The sequence below is a fragment of the Oncorhynchus nerka genome, linkage group LG27 (assembly GCF_034236695.1).
Source record: "Oncorhynchus nerka isolate Pitt River linkage group LG27, Oner_Uvic_2.0, whole genome shotgun sequence".
Classification (NCBI taxonomy): domain Eukaryota; kingdom Metazoa; phylum Chordata; class Actinopteri; order Salmoniformes; family Salmonidae; genus Oncorhynchus; species Oncorhynchus nerka.
In genome coordinates this window covers 27,802,366-27,825,447 of record NC_088422.1, presented here as the reverse complement: position 1 = coordinate 27,825,447, position 23,082 = coordinate 27,802,366, and the positions used below count along the sequence as shown (strand labels likewise).

Here is a 23,082-nt window from a genome sequence, read left to right as displayed (position 1 = left end):
ATTACTTTAAAACTGTTGGTCAGTTCAGAAAGTAACCACTGCTTAGCAATTTGAGAAAGTCAGTTCTGGGGTGCGTTCAGTTGGATTGAACGTTTGCTACATTACATAACGGGTTGTAGTGAACGACATGATTCTCCAAAAACATTCTTCAATGTTTTTGAACAGACTTTGGTGGGTGTGGCAGGTGTGACTTGAAGCAATGAATGACATATTTGAATGGCAGCGGTGCATTTTGAACCCACAACCCAACCCCTCCCCGTTTTTCAACTGGTCGTTCAGAACACCACTGTTTCTGTTTAATTGAACGTTGAATTACATTTTTTTTGTTGTACTGAACGCAGCTCTGGTTACTTTTCTACTCCAAAATTTATGAAAATATAATTGTCCCCTCCAAAAAGGAGCCTAAAAACATATTGGTCCATATTATCAGGCTGGTGTGTTATTAAGCATGATCACATATAGCCCAACTGATGCGACATATTGTCTATAAATAAATAGGTTGAAGCATGGGATTGCCCATCTGTTTTTATGGTAATCATTAGCTAGATCAGTGCTTCCCAAATCTTTTCTGTCATGAACCCCTTTCATCATGGGGGAACATCATATGCCCCCTAACCTCCCCACAAAAATACAGTATAACAACACTCACAAAATGTGGGGTTCAACAAGGATTCTTCTAAGATCCTCAAAGTTCCTTGAAGAACCTTACAACCCTTGCCTCTGAAAAATAAGGTTCTTCTAAGAACTCCATGGGAGATGGGGTTAATTGAGGAACCTCTTTAGTTCTTTAGTTCTTCTGGAACCTAACTGCCTAACTGAAAAGTTTTGATTTGAATTTGAGATGACAACATGTATATGCACTTTACTGAAATATGTAAAGATCTCCTCAATTTAAGATAAGGTGATCTTATGATCTAAATGTATATTGTTTTATGATGATGCCATCTATCTTTTCATATTTGTGCAAATGGTTGTGTTGTTTGACATGTTTTCTCTTTAAAAAAATATTTCCAAAACAGGAAATGGACACAATTCAATGTATATCAATCAACAAAGAGGTAAGAATAGTTAAGAATATGTTAAAGGCTATAGCTCACTTTCATAGGTATTTGTGTCTGCAGGTATACTGACGAGGAGTTACACAAAGGTATGTAGCCTAGAATTGGCATTGGTTTGCCTCATAATGTTATGCAGATTACATGTATCATCTACAGTTAGTTGTAATTAATGGTTCCTCTAAAACCTTATAGGACCCAGTCACAGCAGCCTTCAACCTCTTCAATGAAGATCTGATAGGCCTCTACATTATGGACAAGGTATGTGTATGAAAACTGTTGTCAAAAGTGAACAGTTTTTTCATTGACGGTTACCACAAAACCCAAGGTATGAATACTGTTGTGTGCACATTTTGTTAACCATCTGTATAAGTATTATTTATTGTATACAGACTTCACCCTTCCTACAGAATCCTTATGGCTATAGATATCCTACAGAGGACATCAACACACCAGAGGATATACAGTACCCATTGGACTCTGCTGGGAGTTTACCTCATATTTAGATTGTTCAATTCTGTTTTGCCACAAAAATCATAACAAACTCTGACAACTAAAAGATAGTGTTATTGTTGTTATTGTTATGCTGATTATTATTATGAATAATACCCAAATGGTTATTTAAATAACTTATAGGGGTTCCTCCAGTTTAAATGTATTAAATAACCCCTAAAGGATCCTCCAGGAACCTTTCCTTTTTAAGAGTGAATACATTTCACTCACCAAGAACTAGTACATACAAACACCAGTACCTGGTTATCCTTCCATATTGAAATCAAGAACAAAAAAATGATGAAGATGAAATAAACCAGTTTACTGCTGTGCAATGTCACATACATCCCTATTAATGAAGACTAGGATGGGCCAATTTCTTTTGTAGATTTTCTCAATTGATATAAAATATAAAGATGGTTCTGGAAGTATTCTTATGGTGATTTTTAGGTTGCATAAACATCATGAGTGCTTGCTCTCCACAATTTTGGCAGTCAAAGTTTGTTTTCTAAGCATGCTCCCTCTGACTGGGGAGAGAAACAGGCTTGCTTGCAAAGCCACTACACAACACAACACTAAACAATACATTTCTCTAAAGCAGGTTATAGGCTACAGTAGAAGTCAGGACAGTAGGCAAAATTAAGAGGAGTAAATAGACCAAATTATTAGGGTGAGAAACAAGGGCTACTAACATCTTACTACACAACATACACTTAGTGTTACTTTCTTAGCTCTAGTATATATATCTCCCTGGCATATTATACCATTTATGAAGCAGCATACAATACATTTTGGGACTCACATTGTTGTGCTGGCTCACTTGAACAGGTAGGTGGTGCGGCGGTCCTCCAAGTTAACAGTCGTTTTGAACACGGCACAAATCATGCCTCATTGACAGCATGACCAATGTTGAATGTTTATCATTTTAATCCCAGATTTGGGACCACACAGCCACTGATTCCTTCCAAACCACTTGTTGAATTTGCGATTTCCAACTTGTTGTATAATGTTTTATCTATAATTCCTCTTCATTATTTCTCTTCATTTGACAAGGATTAAAAAGGATTTACCAGTAGATTGTCGACTTGATTCATGATGATGACTAGCTAAGATTGTGAAAGTATGATGTTGACATGATCAGTCCAATCAAAGCTACTGTACATATAACGTGATTTGAAATAATTTTATCTGTGGGCAATGACCTTGAGCCTTCTTGGATGGGCACTTCTATGGCAGCAGCTGAAGGGATATAATTTTCAAGGTCTGCTCTTACACTTGGCAGTGAGGTAAAGTCTCCATGAGTGACAGAACACTGAGCCAATCACGGTGCAGTGCTCTGTATTTTCTGCTGGCTTGCCCCACCACCACAGAAAGCACTGAGTTAAGCTGAAACATCTGCATTTTGGACCGGTCTTACTCAAGAAAACAAAAAAAAGAGACCATGCTTCTTTCTATACGTCTTTACTAACTCAATGATATATATTCTTTTTTACATTGTTTTCAAACTGATGTGACACCTATTAATGCCAAAATAACATGCAAAACAGGCAAGCCCCCCAAAACTGTGCCCACCCGCCCTGAATAACGGGTTACCACTGCTTGAGCCTACTGCCTGAGGTTCAAATAGTCTTTCTCGAATTCTGTACCCTACTTGAAACTAGCTGTTTTAAAGTTTATAATACTACCAAAGTTGTCTTTGAACACACAAAATTGAGTCCAATATGCCATAACAGTTACCAATTATCACTCCTTTTGAGAAATTCCGCTCACACACGAGATGCGCATGTTCTCACTTGGCAATAGAAACTTTCTCCATTGGAAAAATATAATGTTCTATAGAATTCTTACTCGTTCTTATGAATGTACCATGCTAACTGTACTGTGCTTTATTTGTCACAAGTTAGTTCACAGAAGTAAGGGTTTGTTAAGGAGAGAAAGACAGGAACTAATGCTCTGTTCTCCTTACAAGTCTTGCGCATTTTTTCCCTCTTAACAAACCACCGCCTCTGAGGACCGGGCCAAACCAAAAGCATAATTAGCGGCGGGGGGAATCTAATCATACAATTAGGAATTGTGTAGTGTAAATCCACAGAAAGCCAGTAGCTGCGGTGGGAAAATAATTTCTAAGCCTTCAAATTCATCATGGTCATCCCCTATGAACCCTGACTGACTTCTCCTGGCTGGGCTTTTGATTTGAGTACTGATAGCCTTTTTGCCACAACATGCTGATCACACACTTTCTTATTGCACGTCCCCCCAAAAAGTTATGCGCCTGGCCTACTGGGCTGCTGCTTTGCACACAGCAAAACGAAACCAAATTTTGGGCCTGCTCACTTGAAGACATTTACCTGGCTACACATCCACATCGCTGCGGCCAAACGCCACGTTTCTTACTGCACGTCAAAGGCCCATTCTTGAAGCACTGCTCCCTCTGCTGTCTGGTGTAGTCTTTAAAAAAAAACGGTAATCTTTATTTAACTAAACAAGCCAGTTTAAGAACAAATTCTTATTTACAATGACGGTCAAACCTGGACGACGCTGGGCCAAAAACAGACAAATGAATGGATGCAGGTATTCTGTGGACTCATAAGAAATCACGCCCGGATGTGATACAGCCTGCTGTATGTTATAATGAACAATTTGGGTCTATTATTTTAGTCGAGATATTTTATCTTTAATTCATATTTAAATATTCATATAGTGTAAATTAATAACGTTTTTTGGTTCATTTCCTATTTACACAGAAGTGAGCCCTCACCAGTTTTGTATGCATAACTTTACCTCCTCTCTTCGTCGCTAGATGGCACAAATTAATCATTTTTGTGTGAACAGTGCCATGTTCGGTTGCCAAACGTTGTCGAACGTTGCAGATAGAAATGCCATGCTTGTTCTACATAACATATTTATTTCTTGAACGTTCCAAAACGTTGTGTCCTGCTGAACGCGCCCAGCGAATGAGCCAGCGGTGTTCTGTTTCTATGGCAATGACACTTACGCCCCAGATACAGCTCGATGACATGCGTAGCAACCGCCAGGTTTCTCAATTACATTTTAGACTAAAATCACATTTTCTTTGACACATTTATACATTTTCATACATGTATTCCCATCTATTTCAGAGTGTCAAATCATAAGTCATAAAACAAACGAAATGTTCTTGAACATTCATTCATTCTTGAACTCCTTTCAGTAGTATCCCATGATGCATCGCCTTATTTTGTTGTAGCTGAGGGTGATAAGAAGACTGACAGCCCATCCATCCTGTTTCTGCCGACAGAAGAGGAGCGTTTGGCGTCATCAACGATAACAATGCCTAACATGGCAGAACGGATTTAGCCACTGTAGCAATTACGACAAGAATTGATATATTAGAGAGTATTCGACGATATTATCATATTTCTTTAGGGTAGGTATCACGGTAGGTTGTTAAATGTATAAACCCCTTTCCTCTCTGTTTGGTCAGTGGTATCACAGCAGCAGGACCCGTCGATTGAACCTGCCTCTGGTTAACGTTATCTATATGTCTATCTAGTTAGCTAAATTAGCATAGCTATCTATCTATTTGCAATGGTTCATTTTTTTGTCATGCATTGTTTTGGAATGGTAAAATGCAATGGGGCCATGGTGAACATAACACGATCTTCAAAATCACATTTTCATGCAGCATAACTAGAGCTAGCTTCCAATAACTTTAGCTTAGTCGTCAGCTAACGACGGTTTTCTTGGTTGGATAGCTACCTAGCCATGTGTGACTGGATAGCTACCAATAAGTAATACTAGCTGACTTGCTGGTTGTTTGGCTACACAATGCCAAACGTATTTAACGTTGCTAGCTATCTATGACACGTTTAGCTAGCTAGCTATTTAGATTTGGAATGCAATAAGACGATGTTGTTTACAAACATGTCGAGTGGCCTTAACCAATTGTTATGGACCGTTCAATGTTCGTCTCAATTACAGTGAACATTAAATTAAACAATTAGTTAACTACGGTATATGGCTAACTAGCTTTGCTGTCAAATCGATTTTGGATTGGAAAGTGCTGGTTGGTTGTCAGAAGCGCGTGTGATAGTCGGATCGGGTGCTGTCCGCAATGCAGGTGCTGAAACCTTAAACGCTCTACTATAATTTTGTCGTAGGGCAATTCCACGGTAGCAGGATGATGCTGGGACTAAGTTCACTTTAAAATGTATGCCAAACAAAAACTAACGATTGCAAAGTTAAACAAACCATACAACTCTATGCACGACTTCTCACAATTTCCACTGAAAATTGTACAAAAACCGATTTACTTGTAGAACAGAACAGTTCTATAGTTGCCATGGCACGCTATTAGCAGCCTATGCACAGAGTGCCTGTAAATTCGTACATTTTTTGTGTTTTTAATTGTTGTTTTTTAAAAATTCGTTTTTGATAACATTTCATGTCTGCAGATTGAAAGGTCAAACTTTTTGGCTAGCCTTTGTTTGAAAGACGCATCTGGACATATTGTTCTACCTGGCTGCTAATTCCTGATCTTTTGAGAACATAATTTGAGGAGTTGCGTGAAGCATGAGAGGAATGGGAGATGGAGGAATACAGCAGAAGGCTTGTAGAGAGGACGACTGGCTACTATTCTGAACTTTGTGTTGTGAGCTTTCTGGAACTCAGAGCTGCTGAGGCATCACCCAAGTAGATGCTGCACAGAGTGGAAGAGGAGAAGTCTCTGACTCCGGCTGGTTCCCAGACTTCCCCTCTACAAGATCATCAGCAGACTCCATCACCATCATCTACCATTCTCTGTATAGCACCCTTCACTCAAGCCATGAACTGACCCTCTCCATCTTTGGAGGATGACGCTATCAAGGACTTGTCCTCTATTGGTTGACCTGTCATTATATATTGCTTGTTTGATTTTTGCTCTTGAAGCGATTTGAGATTCTATGAAAAGTGCTTTAGAAGTGTAATATGCACAAGGCCTACTTTTAACAATTTCCACAAAGTTTTACAAAAACACATTTACTTGAAAAACAGTGCAGATGCAAAGTTTGATAAAATAAGGACTGCACAAACTGTCATTCTGTTATCAAACTTTGCATCTGCACTGTTTTTCAAGGTAATGTGTTTTTGTAAAATTTTCTGTGTAAATAGTTTCAAGTAGGCCATGTGCTTATAGTTGTATAGTTTGTTTAACTTTGCAAGCGTTGGTTTTTGTGTAGCATAACATTTAAGTAAAATATATGATTCTCAGCCTCATTCTGTTATCGTGGAATTGCCCACTAGCATAAGGTATGTCTGACTTGCTTTTCCATTTGAATGACTAATGAATCCTACAAGGACACATTGTCTTATTGCTGCAAACCCAACTGGCTACCTGGCTGTTATGTTGAAAAGGGGAACTGTATAGATTTAATTTGGCACATTTTCTAGCAGATAAATAAATATAGGCTAAATGTCTTAATTGATTCTCCCAAAGCACATGGAAAGTTAATTCTGTCAACTGGAACAAAGTAGCCATTCAACAAAGGCATTTGCTCCACACCCACCCATCATGGTCCATAGAAAAGCTGTGAGTTCATGATAGCTCCAGAATACTCTTGAGGCAGCACCTGGCTAGGTGATTCGTAAGTGATTTTCTAAGTCTTACAGTAAGTGTGTGAGACTTCTCCCCGCTTTTTATCACAGTGGGTGTGTCTGGAACGTTAATCTGTTTTAGCGAAGGATGGTAGCTAGTGTGTCTTGCTGCTGCAGTTCATTGATTATTTATGTCTTCTGTGAGAGGAAATGCTTGTTGGTGTGTAAGGGAGAATGGAGAGAGGAGAATGGAGAGAGGAAAGGGGAGTTGGTGGGGAAGGGAGAGGAGAATGGAGAGAGGAAAGGGAAGTTGGTGGGGAAGGGAGAGAGAATGGAGAGAGGAAATGGGAGTTGGTGGGGAAGGGAGAATGGAGAGAGGAAAGGGGAGTTGGTGGGGAAGGGAGAGATGAGAATGGAGAGAGGAAATGGGAGTTGGTGGGGAAGGGAGAGAGAATGGAGAATGGTTGGTGTGTAGAAGGAGGAAAATGGGAGTTGGTGGGGAAGGGAGAGATGAGAATGGAGTTGGTGGGGAGAGGAAAGGGGGGGAGTTGGTGGGGAAGGGAGAGAGGAGAATGGAGAGAGGAAATGCTTGGAGAGAGGAAAGGGAGTTGGTGTGGGAAGGGGAAGGGAGAGAGGAGTTGGTGGGGAATGGAGAGAGGAAAGGGGAGTTGGTGGGTAAGGGAGAGAGGAGAATGGAGAGAGGAAATGGGAGTTGGTGGGGAAGGGAGAGAGGAGAATGGAGAGAGGAAAGGGGAGTTGGTGGGGAAGGGAGAGAGGAGAATGGAGAGAGGAAATGGGAGTTGGTGGGGAAGGGAGAGAGGAGAATGGAGAGAGGAAAGGGAGTTGGTGGGGGGAAGAGGAAAGGGGAGTTGGTGGGGAAGGGAATGGAGAGAGGAAAGGGGAGTTGGTGGGGAAGGGAGAGAGGAAAGGGGAGTTGGTGGGGAAGGGAGAGAGAAAGAGTTGGTGGGGAAGAGAATGGAGAGAGGAAAGGGGAGGGAGAGAGGAAAGGGGGTTGGTGGGGAAGGGAGAGAGGAAAGGGGAGTTGGTGTGTAAGGGGAAGGGAGAGAGGAAAGGGGAGTTGGTGGGGAAGGGAGAAGGGAGAGAAGGAAAGGGGAGTTGGTGTGTAAGGGAAGGGAGAGAGGAAAGGGAGTTGGTGGGGAAGTTGGTGGGGAAGGGAGAGAGGAGAATGGAAGAGAGGAAAGGGGAGTTGGTGGGGAAGGGAGAGAGGAGAGAAAGGGAGTGGAGAGAGGAAAGGGGAGTTGGTGGGGAAGGGAGAGAGGAAAGGGGAGTTGGTGGGGAAGGGAGAGAGGAAAGGGAGTTGGTGGGGAAGGGAGAGAGAAAGGGGAGTTGGTGGGGAGAATGGTGGGGAAGAGAAGAAAGGAAAGGGAGTTGGTGGGGAAGGGAGAGAGGAAAGGGGAGTTGGTGGGGAAGAGAGAGAAGAGAATGGAGAGAGGAAAGGGGAGTTGGTGGGGAAGGGAGAGAGGGGGTTGGTGGGGAAGGGGTTGGTGGGGAAGGGAGAGGGAAAGGGGAGTTGGTGTGTAAGGGGAAGGGAGAGAGGAAAGAAGTTGGTGGGGAAGGGAGAGGAAAGGAGAATGGAAAGGGGAGTTGGTGGGGAAGGGAGAGAGGAAAAGGGGGAGTTGGTAAGGGAGAAGGAGAGAGGAAAGGGAGTTGGTGGGGAAGGGAGAGAGGAAAGGGGAGTTGGTGGGGAAGGGAGAGAGGAAAGGGGAGTTGGTGTGTAAGGGGAAGGGAGAGAGGAAAGGGGAGTTGGTGTGTAAGGGGAAGGGAGAGGAAAGGGAGTTGGTGGGAGGGAGATGGAGAGGAAAGGGGAGTTGGTGGGGAAGAGAGAGAGGAGAATGGAGAGATGAAAGGGGAGTTATCACTTATCACAGATATTCCATTTTATTTTCAAAAGCAACATACATTTTGGATAACTGAGTATACCAAATCCTGACAAAGGTAGAAAGAGGGTGGAGGGTTGTATGTTGATGGAATTACAATGTGATGTCATTGGATAATGTTGTTAATTTAATTTTGCCCTGTAATGTCACTGTGCTATCGCATTATCCGTAGTGATGGGAAAGGATTCTGGGAAGTAACCAGGCTTACTGGCATGATCAATGGGAACCTATCAAGCATCAAGCCTGATGCTTGGAAGGGGTGTGTGTGAATGTCTGCCATCCAGGGTTTACAGGAAGGACTCAGGATTACTCATCTATTATAAATGATCTCTCTTAGTGCACTCTTTATGACACATCAGTCCCTCTCTCTTTCTGTGATTAATCTGCTGTGTTGGGAGGTCAACTGGTGTCCTTTGCTTCTGTACACACAGTGAGAGAATTTGACATGGCATTGCTATCACTGAAGAGCATGTCTTAAGAGGTGACACAAATTTATTATTCATATTAGTAAGATGCAATGGGGAGAAGCTATGAGATGTTTTATTGTAGCTTGCTAATGTATTCAGGGGTAATGCTCTCTGCACTCAGAGGGGAAAATCAATGTGCTGTCTACTCTCGACTCAGTGGTTGTCTGGGAGAGATTGGAGACAATGGGGCTGCTGCTCTGTTCTGACTGACTGATGGTCTCTTACCTCACCCCTGGGCGCCTTCTCTGGCTGAGTACTGGATGCAAGGACGTCCAGGGAGGGAGGAAGGGAGGGAAGCAGGCCCAGCCTGCTGCTGGAGACATCATGCCGCACCCTCTGTCACTGATGTTTGCTAATGTTCTCAAGATCTCTGAAAGCATTCTGTATTTACCCTCAGCAGCCTCACGTGCTTTGTGTACTGAAGTGGAGGAGTAGCCTGAGGTTCCACCTAGAGTTTGTTTGTCCTTTTGTAGCCTCGTTTCTTGGATGACCTGTTGATAATGACCTATTTGGCCTATTATATACTGGATTTTTTTACTGTGTTAAAGTAGGCCTTTTGGCCAACCAACGGCGACACTGATGAATTGTTTCCCCCTGAGGTTTGTCTTCTTTAGACGTAGACTGCCCACTGATGATCAAATCAATAGCTCGACATCAGCGTTTGTAAGCCAATTAGAGTAAGCAACAAAGGATTGAGCCTATGTGCCCCCTCTCTCCTGGCAAAAAGCATTATAACGGTATTGACCGAGTAGCATTCCAAAGACAATCGAGATCGATAGTGTGCTATTTATAAATAAATAAAATATCCTGTGTGTTATCATGTTTGGGCATTAGGCTAGTCAATGACTACTTTATCAAGCCCAAGCAAGTGGCCAGGAGTTTGGATGGATTTGATGGAATTGTCTTGTAGTCGTAGTGACTGTTCAGTGTATCGTCCAAAGAGGATTATCATGGTCACTGTCATTGGCAGGCAAAGTAAAGCTGGAGCACATCCCAGATGTCTATGGGTGAAAGGGTAAGCATTTAGGTTCAGCACTGAACCCCAGATAGTTTTGATGTTGTCTGTTTGTCGCCTGTGTTTGCAGGTCTCTAGGACTGGTGTGTGTCTGCTGCATTGTCTGCCATGGCATCCCACAATGGTACCCTGGAGAATCAGCTGCACAGCGCCCAGAAGAACCTGCTCTTCCTCCAGCAGGACCATGCCAAAACACTGAAAGGTCTACATGCAGAGATCCGCAGACTACAACAGCACTGCACAGGTGAACATGCTGAACCTCAAATTGAACATGAACTGTGGCCACTATACCTAAATACATACACTTCATACTGCTACAGAATATAAAAAACTAGTGCAACCAAAATAAAACATTTTGAACACCTGGATTGCAATCACACGATAGACTATTACATTCTGAGTCATACATGTTGAATACTCATTTACAGTTCTGCCTGAACAACATGCACAGTTACATTAGATCACAGAACAGCAGCAAAGTTGAACAGGATTAAACATGAACAGAACACACCAGGGATCTTCAACTGGCGGCCTGCAGGACAAATGTGGCCCGCAGACTATTTTATTTGGCACCTAAATGTTTTCTGAGCACAACATTTTATTACATTTTGTTATTACATTTTTGTTTTTTTAGACATAAAAGACTAGATATTTACCTCAATTATTTGAATTTAGAAAATGTATTCCCAACGGTTTCCACTCATAATTAGAGACATACCCCAAACTTTTCAACGGTAGTGTCACTTAGAAATGTCTTTGTTTTTTAAAGAAAAGCACTTTTGCCCATTAAAATAACATCAAATTGATCAGAAATACAGTGTAGACATTAATGTTGTAAATTACTATTGTAGCTGGAAATGGTTGATAAAAAAAAAGGAATATCTACATAGGTGTACAGAGGACCATTATCAGCAACCATCACTCCTGTGTTCCAATGGCACGTTGTGTTAGCTAATCCAAGGTTATCATTTTAAAAGGCTAGCACAGCTGAAAACTGTTGTTCTGATTAAAGAAGCAATAACACTGGCCTTCTTTAGACTAGTTGAGTATCTGGAGCATCATCATTTGTGGGTTCGATTACAGGCTCAAAAGGGCCAGAAACAAAGAACTTTCTTTTGAAACTCGTCAGTCTATTCTTGTTCTGAGAAATGAAGGCTATTCCGCATGAGAAATTGCCAAGAAACTGAAGATCTGGTACAACGCTGTGACCTACTCCCTTCAAAGAACAGCACTAACTGGCAAGAACAGCGCTAATAGCCTTCATTTCTCAGAACAAGAATAGACTGATGAGTTTCAAAAGAAAGTTCTTTGTTTCTGTCCCTTTTGAGCCTGTAATCGAACCCACAAATGATGATCTGCCGTTTCCAACTACAATAGTCATTTACAACATTAACAATGTCTACACTGTATTTCTAATCAATTTGATGTTATTTTAACCTCTCTGGGATCGTTCGGGACGCTAGCATCCCACTTCGCCAACAGCCAGTGAAATTGCAGGGCGCCAAATTCAAAACAACAAATCCCATAATTAAAATTCCTCAACCATACAAGTATTTTACACCATTTTAAAGATAAAGTTCTCGTTAATCCAACCACAGTGTCCGATTTCAAAAAGGCTTTTCGGCGAAAGCAGAACATATCATTGTTAGGTCAGAAACTAGTCGTCACAGAAAGCATTCAGCCATTTTCCAACCAAAGAGAGGTGTCACAAAAAGCAGAAATATAGATAAAATGAATCACTAACTTTTTTTATTTATTTTTTTACCCCTTTTTCTCCCCAATTTCGTGGTATCCAATTGTTGTAGTAGCTACTATCTTGTCTCATCGCTACAACTCCCGTACGGGCTCGGGAGAGACGAAGGTTGAAAGTCATGCGTCCTCCGATACACAACCCAACCAGCCGCACTGCTTCTTAACACAGCGCGCATCCAACCCGGAAGCCAGCCGCACCAATGTGTCGGAGGCTACACCGTGCACCTGGCAACCTTGGTTAGCGCGCACTGCGCCCGGCCCGCCACAGGAGTCGCTGGTGCGCGATGAGACAAGGACATCCCTACCGACCAAGCCCTCCCTAACCCGGACGACGCTAGGCCAATTGTGCGTCGCCCCACGGACCTCCCGGTCGCGGCCGGTTACGACAGAGCCTGGGCGCGAACCCAGGGACTCTGATGGCACAGCTGGCGCTGCAGTACAGCGCCCTTAACCACCCGGGAGGCCGCCATGAATCACTAACCTTTGACGATCTTCATCAGACGACACTCCCAGGACTCAATGTTACACAATACATGTATGTTTTGTTCGATCAAGTTCATATTTATATCCAAAAACCTCCGTTTACATTGGCGCCATGTTCAGAAATGCCTCAAAACATCCAGAGAAATTGCAGAGAGCCACATCAAATAACATAAATACTCATCATAAACTTTGATGAAAGATGCATGTTTTACATAGAATTAAAGATACACTTGTTCTTAATGCAACCGCTGTGTTAGATTTTTAAAAAGCTTTACAGCAAAAGCACAATATTCAATCATCTGAGAACAGTGTTCAGCCACAAAAGCAGGCCATACAGTTACCTGCCAAATTGTGGAGTCAACAAAAGTCATAAATAGCATTAAACCTTCACTTACCTTTGCTGATCTTCGTCGGAATGCACTCCCAGGGCTCCCACTTCCACAAGAAATGTTTGTTTTGTTCGATTACGTCCATAAATGTCCAAATACCTCTGTTTTGTTCGTGCATTTAGTTCACTATTCCCAAGGCACAATGCGCGAGCGCAAAATCCAGACAAAGTCGAGTTCCATTACAGTTTGTAGGAACATGTCAAACGATGTTTACAATCAGTCCTTAGGGTCTTTTTATAATAAATCTACAATAATATTCAACCGGACAATAGCATATTCATTACAGAGGAAAAAGAAGGAACGGTGTGACCGCGCAGTAAACAACTGATTGGCCTCAGCCTAGTCCACTTGTTGAAACAGCTCTTATTCGACCCCCTTCCACAATAGAAGCTTCAAACAACTTTCTAAAGACTGTTGACATCTGCTGGAAGTCTTGGGAAGTGTAATATGGCCCCATAGACACAGCATACTGGATAGGCAATCACTTAAATGAAACAACAAACCTCAGATTTCCCACTTCCGGGTTGGATTTGTCTCAGGTTTTCGCCTGCCATATGAGTTCTGTTATACTCACAGACATCATTCAAACAGTTTTAGAAACTTCAGAGTGTTTTCTATCCAATACTACTAATAATATGCATATATTAGCATCTGGGACAGAGTAGCAGGCAGTTTACTCTGGGCACCTTTTTCATCCAAGCTACTCAATACTGCCCCCAAGAAGTTAATGGACAATTTTTTTATTTTCTTTCAAAAAATTTAAGTTCAAGAGTTTACATTCCTAAGTTACCCTAAACTCTTGAACGGTAGTGTATGTGGTTATGTACCAATGTAATCGAGGTTTGAAATTATTGTTTTTGTCTGTTTTGGGCTTCTTGTGTCAATTTGCAGTGTACAAATTATTTATAATTATGCTCCGGCCCCCTGACCATCCGCTCAAGAAAAGAAAAAAACGTCCTGCGGCTGAACCTAGTTGATGACCCCTGGACTACACCATAAGTAAAGCATGACACCCTGGGCCACAAACCAGAGCACATCACAACAGAGTGGCTAGCCAGGGCCAGGTCCATTAATTCCATCGCTCTGTGCTTTGGCCGATTTGTCAAATGTCCTTGGACAATCTACTGCTAAACTGGCCTGTGACTCACTAATCACTAATCCTGACCCATCTGTAGAGGCCTGCCATCTCACCTCTCTCCACTAGATACCTGCTTCTGCATAGGCTCTCTGAATAGCATGCTCCTTGATGCCACTGCACCGCTCCTGTCAGAGCTGAAGCTTTCACTTCCCGGCCTGATCCTCTTCTCTTTTCACAGACTTGACCTATGAGCTGACAGTGAGAAGTTCAGATGCAACAGGTAAGACGTTTCCCAGGCCTTCCTCTATTACGTGACCCCAAGTACACACACATCCACACAGGTATCTGTTTCACACTTCACATTCCATTGCTAGAGCAATTGACTTGACTTTCTCGCTCAATAACTAATAGCATAGTTATTGAGAGAATACTATGGATCTTTACTGGGATTGGCAGGCAGGGTCAGTTAATTTTCACATGATTTTTCTATAGATTTAATTCTGTGGGAATCGTTTCTCTCTGTGTTTTTACTTGACTCTGCTGTCATTGTGTAAGTAATATAGGCCCTAGCAGTGCATTGTTGTATAGAGACATGGAATGTCGCCGATAATGTTTTACCAATCGCAATTACTTTGACACTGATTTCAATTTGATTGGAACACTTTAGAATTATGTGCTTTCAAATTAAATGTATACATTTTCTGCAAACTATCGTACTGGCAGTTGTCTTGTTAATGATGTTATGTAGCCTATGTGAACTAAGAATCACTCAATATATATATAGGCTCTGCTTCAGGCTCTGCTTACCTTCACCCTGGCTGTTCAACAGTGGCAGTGACCGTGAACAGCCCAGGCCCTAAAACCTGCAACGCTATTAAATAAGACTTTCTGCAGCAGAACAGAACAGAGGCCTCTGTATTTCTTTGCCCTGGGAATGGGAGAAAGCAGAAGGCTAGGGCTGTATCCTGGGAACACTTTTCCACCCAGGAAACAGTGCGCTGCAGCCGGAACCGCCTGCTGTTCAGGGCACTGTCCTCTTTTCAGTCAGCTCATTGCCTAGCTCACAGCACAGCCCCCTCCCATCCCCCATATTACCATGGACATGTAACAGAGTCAAACAGTGTGAATTATATACACAGGAGAACTGCCCATGGGCCTGCATTAGAACCACATGGAGGTCTAACCTTGGAATCTGACCTGTAGGCTAGTAGACAGACTCAAAGAATTGATCAATAATTACAGGACATCTATGCAATGGGGAAACAATATAGCAGTCAATGTGGTTGTTGTTAGATATTCAGTCAGTAATATAGAAACAGTGTTATCAATGGGAAGAGGTTAGCTCTGCCAGTAAACATGTCAGTGAACAGTTGTAACGAAGCCCTCCTACCCTCATGCTGACCTTTCAGGACATCATTACAGTCCTGATTAAGCCGCTGAAATAGCTCTATATACTAGCCAGAGAACAATGGGCTGATACACACTCTGTAGCATCTCTAGCCATGGACCCAAGCAAAAAATAATGATAGGAAAGTAAAAACATCCTTTTGCTGAAATCGGAACGGTTTTAATCAGGCTTGATCTTTGGGCTACATTGGCTTGATATTTGATGCATTTTGTGCTACTGAATTATTGAATGGGAAATCAGTCAGTTCACTGTTACAGAATAAGAGTAGGTTCAGGTTGTATGACAGGTAACATGTCTCAATGATACCTTGTGAATCCTGTAATGGGGAGATGTTCTCCCTGGCTCTTTGCAGTGCAGACAGTGTGGTACTGTGGGGACTGTCAGAGACCGTAGCAGGTTAGTGTTGGACATCTTGCAGATTGCAGTGCAGGAAATTAGATGATGTGCCACAGCACTAATGCACAGTCTGCAACTTAGTGCAGCAGGCAGGACTCAGCGGCTCTAGCTTGGGTCCAAAACAAAGACAACCCCCCCCATTAAGCAGATAGGAAATATACCAGACAGCCCAGTAGAAAATCGACATATACTCTAATATTAGATGTAGATGGTTGTGTTGGGTAGATATTATTATCTAGGATCTACGGTATGATTTAGGCCTATCTATCTGATACAGAGAGCTAATAGCTAGGCTATATCTGTACCGTAGCTGATTGTGAATGTGTGTTTGATCCTTGGGTTGGGGGGGAGGCGATGTGTGGGCAGTGTTGAGCTGGCGAGGGAGGAGGAAGGGCAATAATGAAGGTCAGAGGAGAGCTGTGCCCTTGCTATGGACCAGAGCTGTATTATGAGACAGGAGCTCTTGCCTCTCGCTCTGCCCACTGCTGACGAGTCTGTAGACATCCCTCTCACCCACTCACATCAGCTGACTCAATCCGTGGCCAGTGGGTGCACTTAAAGTGCCTATGGGCAATTAGTGTGTGTGTGTGGAAGGTTGGATGTACAGTATGTGTAGCCTATATTTTATACAAAATTGCAGTGTGTGTGTGTGTTAAGCATTATTAGGATTTAAGTGACAGCGTTTTGTATTTCATTTGTAGTATCTGACATGTACACATGCCTACGGTATGTTGACTGCAGATGGTAGCCCTACCAGACACAAAAGGAAAACAGCCTTTTGTGTATTCCTTATGGAATATTTTGAGGGGAATGGACCATGTTTTATTGTGGATCCAAATGAAGCAGGCTGCTGTATTGGTGACAGTGAATACTGGGTTTCTGATGGTTGTGTTTGTTTTGTCTTCAAATACAGGTCTAACAGTGTGATTTGTTTGTGTTTGTGCAGACAGCAGTGAGGCACGCTGCAGGGAACTGCACAGTAAGTGCGAGGAGCTGGAGGCTCAGCTGAAGGTGAAGGAGGAGGAGAACACGGAGCTGCTGAGAGACCTGGAGCAGAAGAACGCCATGATCTCTGTCCTGGAGAACACCATCAAGGAGAGGGAGAAGAAGTACCTGGAGGAGCTGAAGATGAAGAGCCACAAGCTGGCTGTCCTGTCTGGGGAGCTAGAGCAGAGAGCCAGCACCATCGCCTACCTCACCTCTCAGCTCCACACCACCAAGAAAAAGCTCCTGGCAGGCAGTTCCTCCGAGGCCAGTCCCAATGTCAGCCCTGTGAGCTCCTACAAGCCCACCCCTCCCCCAGCTAAAGACCGGCAGCCTGGCCCTGAGACCCCTCGCCGCCGCATGAAGAAGAGCCTGTCTCAGCCGCTGCACTCTGAGTTAACCGAGGTATACCGGCTGGGTTCTGATGGGAGGAGGATGGTCCTACGGGAGGCGGTGGATGCCATGCCTGACCCCACCCCCTTCCTGCAGGCATCTCGAGACACCCCTGATCTGCAGATGGTACGAGACCGGCCTGCCGTCATCCCCCCCATCGCCTGTGATCGCTCGTCCAGCCCCCGCCACAGCCCGGCACGGGACCGCCAGCACCATGCACACGTGGGCGTTGCACACCGCACCCACCATTGCACCCCTCCCGTGGTGTCTCCTCAGCCAGAGCTGGAGATCCTGGCTGTGGACCAGGTCAATGGGGGCAAGGTGGTGAGGAAGCGCTCTGGGGCAGACAGAACAGTTTAACACACTCACACACAAGAGCAAGAAGGAGCATCACCTACTGTATAAATCACCTGCTTTTTTATGCAACACTGCAATGAGCAAAGAAAGTAAAATGGAAAACAGACAAAAAAATACCACCATGCCAAATGTTTTGTTTTGAAACACGTGACTTACACGTCCTGTCCTTTTTTTGCTTTGTCTCATCTCACTCTGTCATACATTGTGCACATAAACTTATCCGCCAAACATCTGCATTATTGCCTGCTTACCTGGTGAATCCATACACATATTATCATTGTTACTACCAGGGGTGAAAGTATATTTCACCAGTGCGGGACTACAGAAATTACTCAGTAGTCTACTTTGCTGACACGGACAAACGGATCAATAAAAACAATGTTGTCTGATCCATATAATTGGCCTACGAAAAGGGGAGACACAAATACAATATGACGACCATCTAACCTAGAGGAGGAAGTTATTGTCCAAAAAAACGAACAAAAGTGGCACTGACCCAATGACAAAGACAGTGAATATGCACACTCCAGGGATATGGCCGATGTTCTCCGCTACTGCCAATATGATATGCTACTGTTCGCACAATTCGGTTAAGAATTTTGATAACTAAAGGACAGATTGACAACATTTTCATTGTCATCTCTTTAAAGTAATAGCCAACAGTTTTTTCGCAATTGTACTTTTAATTAGTGATATGCCTGGCTGGGTCTGTCCTTTTCAATGACAGTCACAACTCAACAATCATCAACATTATACATACACAGTTGAAGTCTAAAGTTTACATACACCTTAGTCAAATACATTAAACTCAGTTTTTCACAATTCCTGACATTTAATCCTAGAAATTTAAAAAATCCCTGTCTTCGGTCAGTTAGGATGACCACTTTATTTTAAGAATGTGAAATGCCAGAATAATAGTTTATTTATTTCAGCTTTTATTTCTTTCATCATATTCCGAGTGGGTCAGAAGTTTACATACACTCAATTCGTATTTGGTAGCATTGCCTTTAAATTGTTTAACTTGGATCAAATGTTTCGGGTAGCCTTCCACAATAAGTTGGCCCATTCCTCCTGACAGAGCTGATGTAACTGAGTCAGGTTTGTAGGCCTCCTTGCTCGCACACACTTTTTCAGTTCTGCCCACAAATTGTCTATAGGATTAAGTTCAGGGCTTTGTGATGGCCACTCCAATACATTGACATTGTTATCCTTACGCCATTTTGCCACAACTTTGGGAGTATGCTTTGGGGTCATTGTCCATTTGGAAGACCAATTGAACTTACTGATGTCTTGAGATGTTGCTTCAATATATCCACATAATTTTCCATCCTCATGATGCCATCTATTTTGCAAAGTGCACCAGTCCCTCCTGCAGCAAAGTACCAACACAACATGATGCTGCCACCCCCGTACTTCGCAGTTGGGATGTTGTTCTTCGGCTTGCAAGCAAAACATAACGATGGTCATTCTGGCCAAACAGTTCTATTTTTGTTTCATCAGACCATAGGACATTTCTCCAAAAAGTACGATCTTTGTCCCCATGTGCAGTTGCAAACTGTAGTCTTGCTTTTTTTATGGTGGTTTTGAAGCGGTGGCTTCTTCCCTGCTGAGTGGCCTTTCAGGTTATGTCGATACAGGACTCGTTTTACTGTGGATATAGATACATTTGTACGTATTTCCTCCAGCATCTTCACAAGATCCTTTGCTGTTGTTCTGGGATTGATTTGCACTTTTCGCACCAATGTATGTTCATCTCTAGGAGACGGAACACGTCTCCTTGCTGAGCGGTATGACGGCTGTGTGGTTCCATGGTGTTTATACTTGCGTACTATTGTTTGTACAAATGAACGTGGTACCTTCAGGCATTTGGAAATTGCTCCCAAGGATGAACCAGCCTTTTCTGAGGTCTTGACTGATTTCTTTTGATTTTCCCATGATAAGCAAAGAGGCACTGAGTTTGAAGGTAGACCTTGAAATACATCCACAGGTACACCTCCAATTGACTCAAATTATGTCAATTAGCCTATCAGAAGCTTCTAAAGCCATGACATCATTTTCTGGAATTTTCCAAGCTGTTTAAAGACAGTCAACTTTGTATGTAAACTTCTGACCCACTGGAATTGTGATACTGTAAACAATTGTTGGAAAAATTACTTGTCATGCACAAAGTGATGTCCTAACCGACTTGCCATATATAAATTATATATATATATATATCACACACAAAAGTATGTGGACATCACTTCAAATTAGTGGATTCTGCCATTTCAGCCACACCCATTGCTGACAGGTGTATAAAATCAGGCACAAAGCCAAAGGATCTCCATAGAGAAACATTGGCACTCGAATGGCCTTACTGAAGAGTTCAGTGACTTTCAATGTGGCACCGTCATAGGATGCCACCTTTCCAACAAGTTAGTTTGTCAAATTTCTAGAGCTGCCCTGGTAAACTGTAAGTGCTGTTATTGTGAAGTGGAAACGTCTAGGAGCAACAACGGCTCAGCTCAGCCACACAAGCTCACAGAACGGTACTGAGGAGTGCTGCAGCGCATAAAAATCCTCTTCCCTAGGTTGCAACACTCACTACAGAGTTCCAAACTGCCTCTGGAAGCAACGTTAGCACTGTTCGTCGGGAGCTTCCTTGAAATGCGTTTCCATGGCCAAGCAGCCACACACGAGCCTAAGATCACCATGCGCATGCCAAGCATCGGCTGGAGTGGTGTAAAGCTCACCGCCATTGGACTCTGGAGCAGTGGAAACGCGTTCTCAAGAGTGATGAATCACGCTTCACCATCTGGCATGTCCGACAGACTAATCTGGCGGATGCCAGGAGAATGCTACCTGTCCCAATGCATAGTGCCAACTGTAAAGTTTGGTGGAGGAGGAATAATGGTCCGGGGCTGTTTTTCATGGTTCGGGCTAGGCCCCTCAGTTCTCGTGAAGGGGAACATTAACACTACGGCATACAATGACATTGTAGACGATTCTGTGCTTCCAACTTTGTGGCTACAGGTTGGGGAAGGCCCTTTCCAGTTTCAGCATGACAATGCCCCCATGCACTAAGCGAGATCCATACAGAAAGGGTTTGTTGAGATCGGTGTGGCAGAACTTGACTGGCCTGTATAAAGCCCTGACCTCATCCACAACGAACACCTTTGGGATGAAGCCCAATATCAGTGCCCGACCTCACTAATGCTCTTGTGGGTGAATGTTCCAACATCAAGTGGAAAGCTTTCCCAGAAGAGTGGAGGCTGTTATAGCAGCAAAGGGGGGACCAACTCCAAATAATGCCAATGATTTTGGAATGAGATGTTTGATATGTAAGTGTCCACATATGTTGTGTATTTGATATTTGCTGCGTGCGCTGTAACCTAGGCGATTACATTTGATTTTTTTTAAGAAAATAATGATCCTCTATTGCCAAGTCATGCTTTTTATTGTAGTAGACTGGTTTGAATGATTTATTTAAGTATAGACAGGAGTAAGCTAATTAGGATATATCATTTTGGCAATTCAATGTACTTTAGGGAAAGCTTCCCCTTATGTTTTTAATGTGGAATAAACAACAGCAGTCATTGTATTTTCATCTGATTGTCAATCAGTCACTCAACAAAGGCGCTCCTGTAGGCTACTCGCGGACATTCGTCCACTCACAAAATCATTTCAACATCCAAACCCAAACAGTGCACTGTGCACCCACAATTTGATGAATGGAAAGAGACATCTGTTACAAACCTCCTACGTGTATTGTAATGACATTCTACGATTGTCATTAGGCCTAGATTTGTGGTATGAATTGATTAATCAACTGCGAGCCTTGGGTTTCGGCCACTCAACCTTGCCTTGTCCACGAGCGTTTCCGCCACTCAGCTCCCCGCCTTGACAAAATGTAAGTGTTCTCCTCAAACCACAACGCAATATAGCCAGGACGCTGTATGGGACAGATACCCCCTTACTTTCACCCCTGGTTACTACTACAGTTAAGTTATCCATCCATACTTCATCTGGTCAGCAATATTGTCCAGTCATGTCAACAAGCTACTGTATATAAAGTACATGCTATAGAAGTTAACTAATACTCCCTGAATGTTTTTCATCTTATTGTGAAGTCATGTCACTATATGGACAAACAGGAAAGAATCACACAATTGAATTGGTAATTGGAAAGTTCTTTATGCGGTTTAAGAATTGGTCAAATTGGGCGGTGTACAGTATGTGTTCTTTATGTGGAAGCATGAGTGAGGTGTGTGTGTGTCATGTATGTGACACAAATGGCAATGTCATAGCTTTCACTAAGACATTGTAGACACGCAACTTTGTGATATCTGTAAATATGTCATGGATTTATTTATTGGTTGTTTTACTTTTAATATAGAAGAATGCATCAAGTACCAAAATAATGGCATTATATAATCACTTATTGTCATTCTCACATCACACTTGTCCTTGAATACTATGTATATGACAATATAATAAAGTGGTCCTTTTTCTTACTAATGTGGTGTGTGTTGGAAAGAATCTAACCTCTGTCCAAAGCTTTCACCACGTCAGCCAAGCATAGGAGCCGAGCCTAGGAAGAATCTGAAGCAGAAACTGCTTGAAGTTTCAGGCTTCCAGTGGACATACAGTAGGATGAGAAACATGCAGTGGAAATTTAAGCATGTACATCTTGGTGGGGCAAACTTAATATTATTAGATGCATGCCAGCAAAGCCACTACACAACACTAAACAATACATTAATTGCACTATAATGGTGACAAACGGTGCCCACAAACTGTTAGGGTCTACATAAAGCAGTCCCAACAGCAGAGCTTTTTTTTCAGCACCATGTAGTGAATTAATCCTTACCCCTGCTACACCTGGCTATCAGCAGAGCCTCGTCTGGAAGCGAAACATTTAATTCAGCCTCATTAATTGCCTTTTAAAAACACATACTACCGTTCAAACGTTTGGGGTCACTTAGAAATGTCCTTGTTTTCCATGAAAAAATACATGAAATGAGTTGCAAAATGAATAGGAAATGTAGTCAAGATGTTGACAAGGTTATAAATAATGATTTTTAATTGAATTAATAATTGTGTCCTTCAAACTTCTCTTTCATCAAATAATCCTCAATTAGCAGCAATTACAGCCTTGCAGACCTTTGGCATTCTAGTTGTCCATTTGTTGAGGTAATCTGAAGAGATTTCACCCCATGCTTCCTGAAGCACCTCCTACAGTTGGATTGGCTTGATGGACACTTCTTACCTACCATACAGTCAAGCTGCTCCCACGACAGCTCAATAGGGTTGAGATCCGGTGACTGTGCTGGCCACTCCATTATAGACAGAATACCAGCTGACTGCTTCTTCCCTAAATAGT

General features: G+C 42.7%; 1 protein-coding gene across 3 annotated transcripts; it reads left to right on the top strand.

The window, feature by feature from the left end:
* Positions 1-4,776: 4,776 nt before the first annotated feature.
* On the top strand, positions 4,777-22,217 carry LOC115111523 (coiled-coil domain-containing protein 92-like). Of its 3 annotated transcripts, none has more exons than XM_029637658.2 (4): positions 4,777-4,953; positions 10,551-10,724; positions 14,421-14,462; positions 16,933-22,217. In XM_029637658.2, the coding sequence occupies exons 2-4, from the start codon at positions 10,589-10,591 to the stop codon at positions 17,721-17,723; spliced, it is 969 nt and encodes a 322-aa protein (XP_029493518.1). In that variant the 5' UTR covers positions 4,777-4,953; positions 10,551-10,588; the 3' UTR covers positions 17,724-22,217. The 3 variants fall into 3 exon arrangements, with proteins under 3 accessions (XP_029493518.1, XP_029493517.1, XP_029493520.1); XM_029637657.2 differs by having other exon boundaries at positions 4,777-4,965; XM_029637660.2 differs by lacking the exon at positions 4,777-4,953 and having other exon boundaries at positions 8,931-10,724.
* The last annotated feature ends 865 nt before the right edge of the window (positions 22,218-23,082 follow it).